This window comes from Penicillium verrucosum, assembly GCF_028828655.1.
Source record: "Penicillium verrucosum strain IBT 35672 chromosome Unknown utg000004l_segment0_segment0, whole genome shotgun sequence".
In the NCBI taxonomy this organism is placed as follows: Eukaryota; Fungi; Ascomycota; class Eurotiomycetes; order Eurotiales; family Aspergillaceae; genus Penicillium; species Penicillium verrucosum.
Genome location: NW_026643213.1, coordinates 2,298,270 through 2,310,710, shown reverse-complemented (window position 1 = coordinate 2,310,710; position 12,441 = coordinate 2,298,270). Strand labels below are relative to the sequence as shown.

The following is a 12,441-nucleotide window of genomic DNA, read 5'->3' as shown; positions in this document are numbered from 1 at the left end:
ATTGTTGGATATGCGCGTGTTCTCGGCGATCTCAGTTGCGCAGATGATAATCGGTCCAGAATCCACACCGCCCGCTTTTACCGCCCGAGTTGAACCCGCCTTACTTTTTTCTTAGATCAAGCAATTTCTCATCTACACCACATCTCACCGTCATGGACCCAACAGACCTGCTACCGCTGCTTGAGCAGCTGGATGACAATGTCGATGATTTGGAGGGAGTTCTCCAGCCTCTTTTGGCCAGCACACTCCTCAAAAACTCAAACAAATTGCCAGTTATGGACAAAGCAAAACTTCACGTGTTGATCACCTACACACTAGAATCACTAATATTCTGTACGTCACAACACAAAATTCCAGCTTTTGCTTATACTAATAAATTGGACAGCTTATCTGCGGCTTCATGGCGTGGATGCGAAGCAGCACCCGGTGTTCCGGGAACTGACCCGTGTGAAGCAGTACTTTGAAAAGATCAAGGCACTGGAGACTGAGCCTGAGGAACGCTCTATGACCCTTGACAAGGCAGCTGCGGGCCGATTTATCAAACATGGCCTTGTAAGTGTTGACCTGTTTCATGGTATTATAATGACTACTCTAACCAAGTTTACACAGGCTGGCAATGATAAGTATGACTTGGAACGGGCAGAAAAGCAGGCGAAAGAGCGAGCCCGTGCTGAGTTCAAAGCAGCCATGCTCGCCCGCAAGAGCGTTGAGGTCTCGAAAGCGCAAGCCAGCAACAATTCCGACGACGACGATTCTGAAGGGGGTGTGGACATTGCAACAGCAGCAGAGCCTCAGGCTGACACAAATCACCCCGGAAAGACCGAGAAGGAAAGCAAAAAGAAATTCAAGGGAGAGCACAAAGCAGAAAACAGCAAGTCAAAGAAAGAGAGGAAAATCAATAAGGCGACACTGAAAGAAGAGAAGAAGGAGCGCCGGCAGAAGAAGGAGGACTCCCGAAAGGCCCGCAAAGCCCAATGATTGCATTGCGCCTCAATTTTGGTGGAAACTAAGTACGGACTGCCTTGCGCCTCGAATACTAAGGACGGACTGCCGAGCGGTCTCAAAACATAGCATTGGCTATGCGTCATCATTACCAGAACCTCTGTCGACATGACATGCATTGTCGAATCTAATCATCGCTCTGCAAAACCTGTCCGGCCCTGAGCTTCCATTTAGATGGATGTCTCGGCCATCTCGAGACCACAATGAGTGGCTCTATGTACTACTATGTATGTACGAGACTTGGATGTCTCCATGAATCAAGATACCCTTCCGCAATTCTATGCACAAGCCAGTAGACGGAACCAGCTGCTTCTTTTGCTTCTTTCCATGATATAATTCGCGCACATGTATTCTATTGCTTTTAATAGCACATGCTAGTAAGTCCCGTGGTAAACCCGTTCCTGACTCCGCGCCGGGCAACCGGCACCGTAATGTCCGATCCACGTGACAACCTTCCACCAATCAACATCCACGAATCTCCAAGGTTTGCATCGGAGTTTGCCTCAGTGGCCGAACTTACTCATCTTCTAGCTTCTTCTTTCTCCACTAGCACTTATACTTATATCTACCTTCTCCTCCCTTTTACATTCGTCCAAACAAACCCACACACAACCATCAAAATGCCTCGTCAACAACGCCGTGCCGCTCCCACCCCTGCGCGCAGCGCTCCCAGCCGTCCTACCGCCGCTCCTGCTCGGCCCGCGGCTGCTCCCTCGCAGCAGCAGTCGCAGCCTCACTCGACCGCCGCTCAACCCCCACAGGCCCAGCAGGCTCCTCCTATGCAGCAGCAGAGTGCCGGCCCTGGACTCTTCGGCCAGATGGCCTCGACCGCAGCGTAAGTTCGAATCCCGGCTTCGTGTTTCGTTCCCCGATAAAATCCGGGGTTAGGATCGACTTTTTCCGGAATATGTGCTAACAGTTATTTTCCATTCAGTGGTGTTGCCGTCGGCTCTTCCATCGGCCACGCCATCGGTGGCTTCTTCGGTGGTGGCTCCAGCGCCCCCGCTGAGGCCCAACAGGCTCCCCCTGCCCAGTCCCAGGCTATGGACAACGGCCTCTACCAGAGCAACGCTTCCCAGACCTCGTACGAGAACCCTGCCTGTGAGGTTGATGTTCGCAACTTCCGCACTTGCATGGATGAGAACCAGGGTAACCTCGGCATTTGCGGTTGGTACCTTGATCAGCTGGTATGTTTACACTTGTTTTATTTCCTTTTTTTTTTTAAAAAAATATGTACTAATGTCCCGCAGAAAGCTTGCCAGGCTGCCGCTAAGCCCTACTAAGGGTTTGATACCAATTTGACCCTTGGTGGTCAGAAAGACAGATACCATTTTTAGTAATAAGTGATGGGGTCTATGGGCTTATTGTTCATAGCCAATCTTTCTTTTGCATAGCCATTTCCATATTGTACTTTATACCATCTCTCCTCGATAAAGGAATCAATGCTTGACTACCGAATCAAGAATTTAACGAATTTCCTACATTTGTAGTTATCTGATTATGGTTTGGACTAATGTCTGTGTCAAATCCAGATGCGATTAAAATGGACGCTCAGTAATTTCATGGACAAGGTCAACTTTACAGCAATCAAAAAGTATAGTGTAGCCAGAGTGTCATAGTACAGAGGCTAATCCATCCGATCCATGAACGCCATAAAAATAATGCAAGAACACCAAAGCAATACCGCTAGGACTTATTTATCCTTGTCATCTTGGTTCTTCCGTGGCTCGAAGTTCAACTAAGAGATATGTTAGCCAAACCTGAACAAGATATTCTCGATTAGCATCACATACCTGGTTCCCATTGTAAAGCTGACTATTCCCACGTCCATCTTGCTGATCTCTCAGCGTCCGTATATTGGGTCCTGTGGTCCTAGGGCGTTGAGAATTGCCAGTAGCCGGAGAGGGCGAAGGGGTGGATGCACCGCTTGCTGATGCGGTTGAGCCATATCCAAGGAATGAACCCACAAGATCTGTTGCGGTGCTGGCAGCAGAAGAGGCCAAGTTGTAGATGGTAGAGATACCACGAACAGGCAAGCTATCCGCTGCCGAATAGGCCTCCGTGTATGTTGATACAGGGACCATGACCAGATTCGCGGTGGAACCGAGGCCTAAGTCTCGGAGAGTTTGCGATTCCTGGGTGACGGAAAGAGTTTCACTGGGGAGGGGGGTTAAGATATGTTTGAGGTTGTAGGGTCGGTTATCGCCTTCCATCTTCTGATCAAGCCAAGCCCGTACATCATTTCGGATGCTCTGAGTGGGTGTAAAACTAGATCGCACGGAGCTTCCATCAAACAGGCGCACTTGTAACCGGTACTCGGTTGGAGGTCCTCGAGGGACAATAGGTTTTGGCTCTTGAAGTTCGCTCTTTAGAATACCCTTGTCAGTGGGCTTCTTAGACCCCATCGGTGCTTTGCCTTTAATGTCCTTATGGCTGACTTCTTTCGATAATAAGTGCTTCTGAGATGTAGAGCCCACTGCTTTTGCAGGTTCTGCAGCCTTCTTGGGTAATTGTTCAATCTGTGATCGTTTCTTGATTGCAATTTCACTCGCTTGCTTTGCGGATATGCTGGCATTGGATGGCGCCTCGGGCTGGGGTTGGGGCGTGACTGACACCGGCGTATTATTAGTCGAAGCGGTAGGAGTGTCATTGCTTTGTATTTGTTGCGCAGGACTAGGTGTCTGTTCATTTTCCAAAGCTGCAATTAATCGACTGCGGAAGTCATCTTTCGAAATATCTGGCCCGATGTATTCCTTCAGCGTGCCATTCCTGGAACAAAGTCAGCAAACCAACTCTGAGTTGCCCACAGGTGTTGAACGGTTAAGCGCACTTAATAAGAATGACAGTTGGAAACTTTGAAATCGGACAAAAAGGAGCCAGGAATCCAGCTTCCTGTGACCCCGCTGTCAAGCGCAATACAACTGCTTTGGCATTGAGTGCTTGTGCAACCTGCATGGGGTCAGATACGGTCAGACATTCAATGGTAGTGAGTGGACGTACCTCATCATCGCCAAAATAAGCATCTTCCCATTGAGAGCTCAACTCCTCGTCATCTGTATGTTCAAGTCCCAAGATCAGCGACAGGTCATTCCATGCGGGGAGAAAACCAGCGACCTCTAACAAAGCAAGTAACCGCTTTGGCATCTCTCACTGCAGCAGCAATGCCATCCTGAAGGGATCCGTTGTAGAAAAGTGTCATGATCGCATTCCAGCAAAGACTTGGAGGACATAAGAAGGCAAGTGCGGAGAGACAAGTATAGATTGGAGAAGCGTGGGCGGTCACGATAACCCCCGATCCCGAAATTCAAACTGCCATCGCATTTGCAGCAAGAAACTCCAACTCTTACCTCGCCCAAAGCTCACCTCGTTCTTCACATTGTCTAAACCGTCAAAATGCGGCCGATATTTTCTGCTTTGCAGAAGACATCTGCAAGGGTCTGGACACTGCCAACTCGGGCTATTCGGAGCCCTCGTGTACCATCGAAGATCAATTCCATCTGCCGCCTACAACAATTCCGCCATATCTCGCAATCGCGTCAGCTGGCTGAGGGTCTGAACATCGTGGACCACCCAGCAAGGCTTGTCCGGGTTAATAAGAAACATGGGCCTGGTCTGATCATTTTGGGTGTGTCAATGTCCAATGCTACATATTCTCAAGAATACTATATTTTAGTGACTAGGAGATAATTACTAACGTATTATTCTACATATCTATAGCTCTGATTCCTATCATCTCATTTATCCTGGGAACATGGCAGGTACAGCGCCTGGACTGGAAAACCAAACTGATGGCCAAATTCGAGGACCGTCTCGTGAAGCCCCCTCTGCCACTGCCGCCCCGAATCGATCCGGATGCCATTTCGGAGTTCGATTACCGCCGCGTGTACGCTACCGGCCGTCTCCGCCACGACAAGGAAATGCTGATTGGACCCCGCATGAACGAAGGAGAGGACGGCTTTATCGTGGTTACTCCCCTCGAGCGAGAGGGACAGAGTACCGTACTTGTGAACCGGGGTTGGATCTCAAGGAAGCTGAAGGATCAAAAAGACCGGCCTTTGGGTGTACTGGATGAAGAGGTGACCGTGGAGGGTTTGCTACGAGAGCCATGGAAGAAGAACATGTTTACACCGGATAACAAACCGGAAGAGGGGATATTCTACTTTCCCGATATCAATCAGATGGCGGAGAAGAGCGGGAGCCAGCCTGTTTGGATTGAGCAGACAATGGGTAAGGAGGCTAGATTGAACTATATTGCTACCGCATGGCTAACAATGATTTGCGTTTCTAGTGCCCGACCTCCTCGTATCGTATGATCGCGAAGCCAAGGGTATTCCAATTGGCCGCGCCGCGGAGGTGAATTTGAGAAACAACCATTCTCAATACATCTTCACCTGGTAAGTTGGATCCGTTGCGTGCTTTCCCTTCCCGCTCGAGATTGTCGCTCATACTTTGCAGGTATGGCCTGTCTTTGGCCACAACCATCATGATGTGGATGGTTATTCGGAAGAACCCCAACGAGGCACTGCGCCGAGTTCGCCAGAACCGAAACTGGTAATCGGTAGTGGGATTCCAGCTTTACCTTTGCATAATTCATTGGCGTTCAAGGTGTTACTTTTCATGGAGAATTTTGTTTTGGACATTCATGGAGGCATGGCCAATCTCATATCTTGCTGAAGTTCTTTGGGTAAATGCTTCTGGGCGAGGGAAAACACTGTCGTTGAGTTGTTGATATGGCGTTGCCTGGAACAAGTCAGCAGTTATTCCTATAAAATGGTTGGCTTCCAAGGAAACTGACCTCCTCAGCAATGTGGTGACATCGCTCTCATCAATGGTCTTCCGTCCTGCATGCTTTGAATACGCAGCCAAGTCTTGGCTTGCTTGCTCAAAGTACCAAGAGGACGCCTGTTCGATCGCGGCCAGCGTGGCTTTGTTGATTTTTGCCTTTGGCCCAGCCCCCCGAACGCGCGAAGCGAGTCGCCAGCTTTTTTACCACGCCTGCCGGCAAGTTTGGGACAGGAATTCCATGTCGTGAAATTTTCTTTTGCTTGCCCTGGGCTGGGATAGCTTCATCTCGCAATCCACCTCCAACAATCCCAGGGCTCACGCTTGGTGATGCTGCGGGGGGGAAGTCGAGTCCGAAACCAAAATCAGCCCCAGCGTCGTTATCATCATCATCATCATCATCATCGTCTGGTGGAGCAGGGGGTGCCTCTGCGGTGGACAGTTCGAAATCCTCCATATCGTTCATGTCCCCGCCAGTGGGATCTTCGAGCGGAGCAGCGGCAGGAGATGGAAAGTTGAGATCAAAATGGAAGCGGCCCAGGTCTTCCGTCTCTCCCCTATTTGTGATATTAGCATTGTAACATAAACAATCCAACTCTTGTATACCCACCCTCTATCAAAGTCGCCCCCGCTCATCATTGTATCCTCTGCCTCATCATCCTCACCCACAATGCCAGTTTCATCTGCATCATCGCTCTCTAATCGTGTCTCGTCGAAATCTCCGCTGATTCTGCCAGTAGCTCGGCTCATCATCGATAACCGATCCCGGTCTCTGATGCTAGCGTCGCGAGGGTATTCGACAGACTGATAAGTCATATCCATATCCTCTTCTGCAAAGGCGAGAGACATCCTCGGGGGTGTATTTCAGGACTCGGTTCTTCGCCTTCACCCTCGGACTCCTGAATCGGCAAAGATAATCGTGGCCGCTCAATTTCCGGCTCATTATCAAGCTGTTCGAATTCATCAATTGGCTCTTCGATAGGCTCTGGCTTCTCCTGCGGCGAGGAGCGGATAGGTTGAGACACAGGAGCGAGTGCTAAGACAGGCCCAAAATAATCAGTTTAATTCCTCGTATCGAATAGTACAAGGTAAAGCCCTTACCTCTGCCTAGGTTTCTGAGAATATCGAATGTAGTCTCCCGCTGCATTCGGCCGCTTTTTCGGCGATCCCGACCAGGGGTATTCGCCGCTCGTTGTTGCCGGGCACGAAGTCCGTATGGTGTTGCTGGCGCACCTACGCCTCGAGCGCGTGGTGTGTATCGAGAGGCGGACCGCTGAGTGCCTGGGGTGGTTGCAGTAACAAGTCGACTTGGTGTAAGAGGGTAGCGTGTATGGCTAGGTAGGCGTTGTAGCTATATGTAGATGATACGGTCAGCAACCTTCAAAACTCCCAAAAACTCCCAAAAGGTAATGAATAGCACTCACTCCGGTCAGTGTTGTATCCCCAGATGGGGTAGCAGTTCCAAATGGTGACTGACGGCCACGCGCGTTTGGGGTGGAGGTAGACATGGCTTGGTTTTTTCTGCAAGAGAAGTACAGCTATATCATGTGAAATATACCAGACCACATATATGATCACCACAGCAATAAATCCCCAGATCAACTGGGCGAACAGTTAATCACAACATTGACATTCATGTTTGTCTGTCGCGTTTAGAAACAACAATTGCGGGCCAGTGCATGATTGGCCTGTGCTTATCGATAAGATTGGCTGAATCAGCCGGCTTTTTTTTTTGCGCAATGAAGTCTTCTCGATGCTACTTGCATTTACTAATTGAATATTAAAATACAAAATACTTGGAAATCTTTGGGTCAAGTTCACACTGGCTATTGTCACTATGGCCGACACAAACGCCCCCAAAGGACTTTCCAATAAGCTCCAAAACAAGCGCAAGAGACAAGCCGACGACGCTGCTCCCAAGCAAGAAAAGCCCGAGGCAGGCACACCCGCAGAGGGATCAAGCAAGAAGAAGCAGAAGAAGACCAAAAACAAAAAGAAGCAGGCTGAACATGATGAGAGTCAATCAACACGCAAAGACGGCATTGACGAGTCCATTGGCAAGATGGACGGCCGTTTGTTGGGCGATCACTTTGCGCAGAAAGCCAAAAGACATGATAAGGAGCTCTCTGCTGTTGAACTGAGTGATCTTTCGGTCCCAGGTATGTATAATTCTATTGTTCTGTCGGCCAAGGCCGAAGGGTGTTCTAGACATTAACAAATCTATAGATTCCGCATTCCTCGATACCTCTTCCTTCACCTCCATCCGCAAACTGGAGCAACTCCCCGAATTCCTCAAGTCGTTCAGTCCCAAGGGCTCCGACCTATCAAAGTCATCCGAGAAGAACGGCACCCCTCATACACTAGTCATTTCGGGTGCTGCTCTGCGAGCCGCTGATGTTGTACGGTAAGTGGGCAACTTTCAATGTTTTCTGTGGTACGAGTCGAAGCTGGAGCTGACAATTGATGTTAATAGGGCACTGCGTTCTTTCCAAACCAAGGAAAGCATTGTAGGCAAGCTGTTCGCGAAGCACATCAAGCTGGAGGAAGCGAAGCAGTTCCTTCAGCGTGCTCGGTCTGGTATTGGGGCTGGTACCCCAACCAGAATCTCTGATTTGATCGAGTCAGGTGAGTTTGCTCGATTGCTATCTATAGATAGCTCTACTTGTTCATGTATACAGATGCTGATAATTGGTCTTCTAGGAACTCTCAACCTGGAGGAGCTGGAGCGCATTGTCATTGATGGATCACACGTTGACCAGAAGCAACGAGGCATCTTTGATATGAAGGACACGCATATGCCGCTGTTGAAGCTGCTTACTCGGCCGGAACTGCGTGAGCGCTATGGGGTGAAGAAGGGTGTGAAGATCTTGGCGTTCTGATCTAATACACTGATCATGAACTTTTATACTGGTATATTATTCGAGTACATGCAAAATTGAATGGATGTATTCATACAGTTGTTTAGCGGTGGTACGTAGTTCGTACTAAGTAACAAAAATTGCGAACTATAAAAACCAGGGCCTTATCGGGAAGCCTATCTTCACCGCCTCCCGAGAACGGCAAAAATTAAATTTCACTTTTCTCTCCGCCCGACTTTTTTTTGGAGCTTGAGTCTCGTCGCGCTGCAAACTTCCCCACCTCTTTCTTGTTTTCCTAAATATCCCAAGACTTCCACTCGTCTTGTTTTCTCACCCATCCCACCATTGTCCCTCTTCACCACAAATATTACCCCACACAAACCACTACAATGGGCGATAAGCGCAAGCTCGTGCAGGATGAGGTTGTCGAGCCTGAGGGCAAGAAGATGAAGAAGGAGAAGAAGGACAAGAAAGACAAGAAGGAAAAGAAGGAGAAACGCAAGGTGCAGGAGGAGTCCGAGGTTGTTGCTCCCGCCGAAACTGCTGCCCCGGCACAGGAAGAGGTGAAGGAGAAGAAGGACAAGAAAGACAAGAAGGAAAAGAAGGAGAAACGCAAGTTGCAGGAAGAGTCTGATGTTGTTGCTCCCGCCGAAACTGCTGCCCCGGCACAGGAAGAGGTGAAGGAGAAGAAGGACAAGAAGGACAAGTCCGAGAAGAAGGAGAAGTCTGAGAAGAAGGACAAGTCCGAGAAGAAGGAGAAGTCCGAGAAGAAGGAGAAGTCCGACAAGAAGGAGAAGCGCAAGGCCGAGGAGCCCGCCGCCGAGCCTGCTGCTCCCTCCGAGGACGCCATGGATATTGACGTGACCCCTGCGGAGAGGAAGGACGCCAATAAGAAGGAGAAGAAGGACAGGAAGAAGGAGAAGAAGGCGAAGAAGGAGAAGAAGGAGAAGACCGAGCCCGTGGCTGAGACCGAAGAAGAGCCCGCCGCTGAATCTGCGGAGGCCGAGCAGGCCCAGAAGAGCTCCCGTTTCATCTGCTTTGTCGGTAAGTGATTACAACCCGATGGACTACCTCGAGCCGAGGACATAGGATTAACAAAGCATATACAGGCAACCTTCCCTACTCCGCCAACCATGAGTCCTTGAGCAAGCACTTCGAGAAGAACCCCCCAGCCACAATCCGCGTCGCAACCAAGAAAGAAGACCCCAAGAAATGCCGCGGCTTCGCATTCATTGAGTTTGACAACTACGACCGCATGAAGACCTGCCTCAAGCTGTACCACCACTCCACCTTCGACGACGGAAAGTACCCGCCCCGACGCATGAACGTCGAACTGACGTGAGTTATCCCTCCCCAATTGGAAAAGATGATCCCCATTCCCGAGTCTCCTCCAAGAAAGAAAGCCCAATTGCAACCACAGACTGTGTACTAACTCTCAATTGCAGTGCTGGCGGCGGCGGCGCGAAGTCCGAACACCGCAATGCCAAGATCCAGGCCAAGAATGAGAAGCTCAATGAGGAGCGTCAGCGCCAGGCTAAGGATATCCAGAAGGACAAGAAGAAGCACGACAAGAAAGCTGCTCCGGCTGGCGGCTCCGGTGCCAACGCTGCTGGCTTGGACGGCGCGGCTGATGACGCTGTCAGCGCCGCTGACAACGATCAGTGGGCTGGTCTGCACCCTAGCCGCAGAGGCCGTGTTTAAATCCACAAAGGCCGCTGATTCACTGCAATGGTCTCAACTTGTCGGTGGGTCGGAACAGTGTACAGCAAGGTGTCCGGAGCATCTGCAGGCAGCTGGACATTTTGATAGCCATGCATTCCCCGGAGCATCAGGGTTGGCCTGCTTTTTTCTTCTGTTCCAAAAAGTACTTACTTCATGTCTCTATTGCTTGATTTTGAAGATACCAATTCATATGTTCTTTTCTGTGATTCGTTCCCTAAATATCGCTCTAGTGGATATATATATATAGTATGGCATGAACTACAGGTAACTTAATGACCAGGGTATATAATGTCGGGATCAAGAACATCGCAATTGAATTGGGACAGACTATGAACAAGGGGCCAAGAGGGCAACAGAAAAATATTCCCAAGAAAAACGGTCAATGGATTTCATCACAAACACAGCACTGAGAGGCCGGCGAAATTAAAAAAAAAAAGCCTCTAACTACCCAGACGCCGTATTAACTATATATTATTCATTATAGCATACGAGAACATGGGGAGACGAGTCAAGCCGAACAAACCTGCTCTACAAGATATTGCATTTGACTGCCTTCCTCCCGGATTTCGTAGCGGGACGGGGATTGAGAACGGCTCTATGGGACGGTTAGAAAGAAAGAAGAAAAACCCCCGGTTTGAACAGACAGTCTCCCCGGGAAAGAGAGTAAAAAACGTACCGGATGGCTTCATCAAACACGCTCTTCAGGTTGCGCTGCGTCAGCGCCGAACATTCAAGGTACTTATGTGCGCGAATTTCCTTGGCGACAGCCAGTGCTTGTTCGTAGGAGACGGTCTCCATCTTGCGTGCGCGGAGGGCTTCCGTAGTCGCCCGGTCGTCTCTCAGATCGAGCTTGGTACCGACGAGGATGATGGGGACATTGGGGGCGTGATGTTCGATCTCGGGGAACCACTAGAATGGGTGGGATATGGTTAGTCGCATTGGAATGAATAGGAAGAGGCTGGTAAGATCTCTCTTGTGTATATTCGAGGCGGTTCGTACCTTCGCTTTGACGTTATCGAATGATGGTGGGCTGACGATGGAGAAACAGATCAAAAACACGTCTGTTTGCGGGTAGGATAACGGTCTCAGACGATCGTAATCCTCTTGTCCAGCGGTATCCCACAGTCCCAGGCTGATCGGCCGGCCGTCAACCATAACACTGGCCGTGTAGTTGTCAAAGCTGTAATGGGATCAATGTCCGTTCGGGATTTTTCAAGGTTTTTCGCATTGAGGGGCAGTGGGTACGAACACAGTAGGGATGTATTCACCGGGGAAAGCATTTGTTGTGTACGAGATCAGAAGACATGTCTAGGAGAAGTAGAAATTGGATGTTAACAATCTATCGCAAGATTATAGTAGGGATGGGAGTTGTTTTGGGGGGAGGGATGTACTAACTTTGCCAACTGCACCATCACCAGTCACCACACACTGCAGGTATTGTCAATTCCAGCGCATGATTTGTAGATCTCCTGGGATGCCCACCTTCAGTGACTGAGTAGCCGGACCCGTCGCCATGTCGCAAAAAAAAATAGACCAAATCAAGCGGAGTTTCAACAGGGGCTGTCGTGTTGGCGATAAGACGATAACGGAAGGACACAATGGCAACAAGGGCAACAAGGGTATCTTCCGAAATAATTAGCTTTAGCTTCAGGGGGATAGGGAAAGAAGCTAGGAGGCTGGAGCTAAGGAAAAGAGGGGGTGGGAAAGATGTGGAGACTCAGAATGAAAGATGAAAGGAAGAACAAAGAGAACTCACCAAAAAATCAACAAAAAAAAAAGAAAAAGAGATATTAAATGGGATGAGAAAGAAAGAGAGAGAGAGAGAGAGAGAGAGAGATAGTCAGTCAGTCAGAAAGGAGAAGAAGAAAAAAAAATAAGAGAAGACTAGTTCCCCTAGTTCAAGTAATAAAATAGTTTATGAAGAGAAGAGATTCAAAAACCCTTATAAGTCGTCTCCACTTTATTTCTAAATATTGAATATGCGTATTAAATAGATATATAAGGATATATATAAGGATATATATAAGGATATATATAGGGATATATATGTTGTATATAAGGATATAACCTTGGAAGG

At 49.0% G+C, this 12,441-nt stretch overlaps 8 protein-coding genes across 8 annotated transcripts; 5 read left to right on the top strand and 3 right to left on the bottom strand.

The window, feature by feature from the left end:
- Nucleotides 1-152: 152 nt before the first annotated feature.
- N7516_010268 (Sas10/Utp3/C1D family protein) lies at nucleotides 153-978 on the top strand (the record flags this gene model as incomplete). The annotated part of the gene is made up of 3 exons (XM_057222987.1): nucleotides 153-333; nucleotides 386-552; nucleotides 610-978. 3 exons carry the CDS (start codon nucleotides 153-155, stop codon nucleotides 976-978), a joined length of 717 nt encoding a protein of 238 aa, XP_057070208.1.
- Nucleotides 979-1,622: 644 nt separating this feature from the next.
- N7516_010267 (coiled-coil-helix-coiled-coil-helix domain-containing protein) lies at nucleotides 1,623-2,408 on the top strand (the record flags this gene model as incomplete). Its single annotated transcript, XM_057222986.1, has 3 exons — nucleotides 1,623-1,837; nucleotides 1,937-2,189; nucleotides 2,253-2,408. 3 exons carry the CDS (start codon nucleotides 1,623-1,625, stop codon nucleotides 2,283-2,285), a joined length of 501 nt encoding a protein of 166 aa, XP_057070207.1. The 3' UTR covers nucleotides 2,286-2,408.
- Nucleotides 2,409-2,695: 287 nt separating this feature from the next.
- On the bottom strand, nucleotides 2,696-4,227 carry N7516_010266 (UBX domain-containing protein; the record flags this gene model as incomplete). The annotated part of the gene is made up of 5 exons (XM_057222985.1): nucleotides 4,117-4,227; nucleotides 4,003-4,055; nucleotides 3,833-3,951; nucleotides 2,796-3,771; nucleotides 2,696-2,740 (listed from the first exon to the last, which is right to left on the bottom strand). Exons 1-5 carry the CDS (start codon nucleotides 4,199-4,201, stop codon nucleotides 2,696-2,698), a joined length of 1,278 nt encoding a protein of 425 aa, XP_057070206.1. The 5' UTR covers nucleotides 4,202-4,227.
- Nucleotides 4,228-4,395: 168 nt separating this feature from the next.
- N7516_010265 (cytochrome oxidase assembly protein SHY1) lies at nucleotides 4,396-5,557 on the top strand (the record flags this gene model as incomplete). Its single annotated transcript, XM_057222984.1, has 4 exons — nucleotides 4,396-4,627; nucleotides 4,720-5,229; nucleotides 5,291-5,396; nucleotides 5,458-5,557. 4 exons carry the CDS (start codon nucleotides 4,396-4,398, stop codon nucleotides 5,555-5,557), a joined length of 948 nt encoding a protein of 315 aa, XP_057070205.1.
- Nucleotides 5,558-5,642: 85 nt separating this feature from the next.
- On the bottom strand, nucleotides 5,643-7,292 carry N7516_010264 (uncharacterized protein; the record flags this gene model as incomplete). Its single annotated transcript, XM_057222983.1, has 7 exons — nucleotides 5,643-5,742; nucleotides 5,798-5,943; nucleotides 5,993-6,341; nucleotides 6,395-6,614; nucleotides 6,674-6,820; nucleotides 6,886-7,135; nucleotides 7,209-7,292. 7 exons carry the CDS (start codon nucleotides 7,290-7,292, stop codon nucleotides 5,643-5,645), a joined length of 1,296 nt encoding a protein of 431 aa, XP_057070204.1.
- Nucleotides 7,293-7,621: 329 nt separating this feature from the next.
- Nucleotides 7,622-8,663, top strand: N7516_010263 (uncharacterized protein; the record flags this gene model as incomplete). Its single annotated transcript, XM_057222982.1, has 4 exons — nucleotides 7,622-7,943; nucleotides 8,011-8,188; nucleotides 8,258-8,409; nucleotides 8,485-8,663. 4 exons carry the CDS (start codon nucleotides 7,622-7,624, stop codon nucleotides 8,661-8,663), a joined length of 831 nt encoding a protein of 276 aa, XP_057070203.1.
- A 368-nt stretch (nucleotides 8,664-9,031) lies between these two features.
- On the top strand, nucleotides 9,032-10,343 carry N7516_010262 (RNA-binding protein; the record flags this gene model as incomplete). The annotated part of the gene is made up of 3 exons (XM_057222981.1): nucleotides 9,032-9,686; nucleotides 9,752-9,980; nucleotides 10,088-10,343. The coding sequence occupies 3 exons, from the start codon at nucleotides 9,032-9,034 to the stop codon at nucleotides 10,341-10,343; spliced, it is 1,140 nt and encodes a 379-aa protein (XP_057070202.1).
- Nucleotides 10,344-10,712: 369 nt separating this feature from the next.
- Nucleotides 10,713-11,923, bottom strand: racA (putative Rho GTPase Rac). Its single transcript, XM_057222980.1, has 6 exons — nucleotides 11,847-11,923; nucleotides 11,760-11,792; nucleotides 11,614-11,672; nucleotides 11,364-11,544; nucleotides 11,041-11,273; nucleotides 10,713-10,959 (listed from the first exon to the last, which is right to left on the bottom strand). The coding sequence occupies exons 1-6, from the start codon at nucleotides 11,877-11,879 to the stop codon at nucleotides 10,893-10,895; spliced, it is 606 nt and encodes a 201-aa protein (XP_057070201.1). The 5' UTR covers nucleotides 11,880-11,923; the 3' UTR covers nucleotides 10,713-10,892.
- Nucleotides 11,924-12,441: the final 518 nt, after the last annotated feature.

Coding starts and splice junctions, on each gene's coding strand:
- racA (XM_057222980.1), bottom strand. CDS start 11,879: ATGGCGACGGGTCCGGCTACTCAGTCACTGAAG. Junction 11,545..11,613: donor GGTGAATACATCCCTACTGT/GTTCGTACCCAC, acceptor ATCCCATTACAG/CTTTGACAACTACACGGCCA. Junction 11,274..11,363: donor TCGATAACGTCAAAGCGAAG/GTACGAACCGCC, acceptor CACCCATTCTAG/TGGTTCCCCGAGATCGAACA.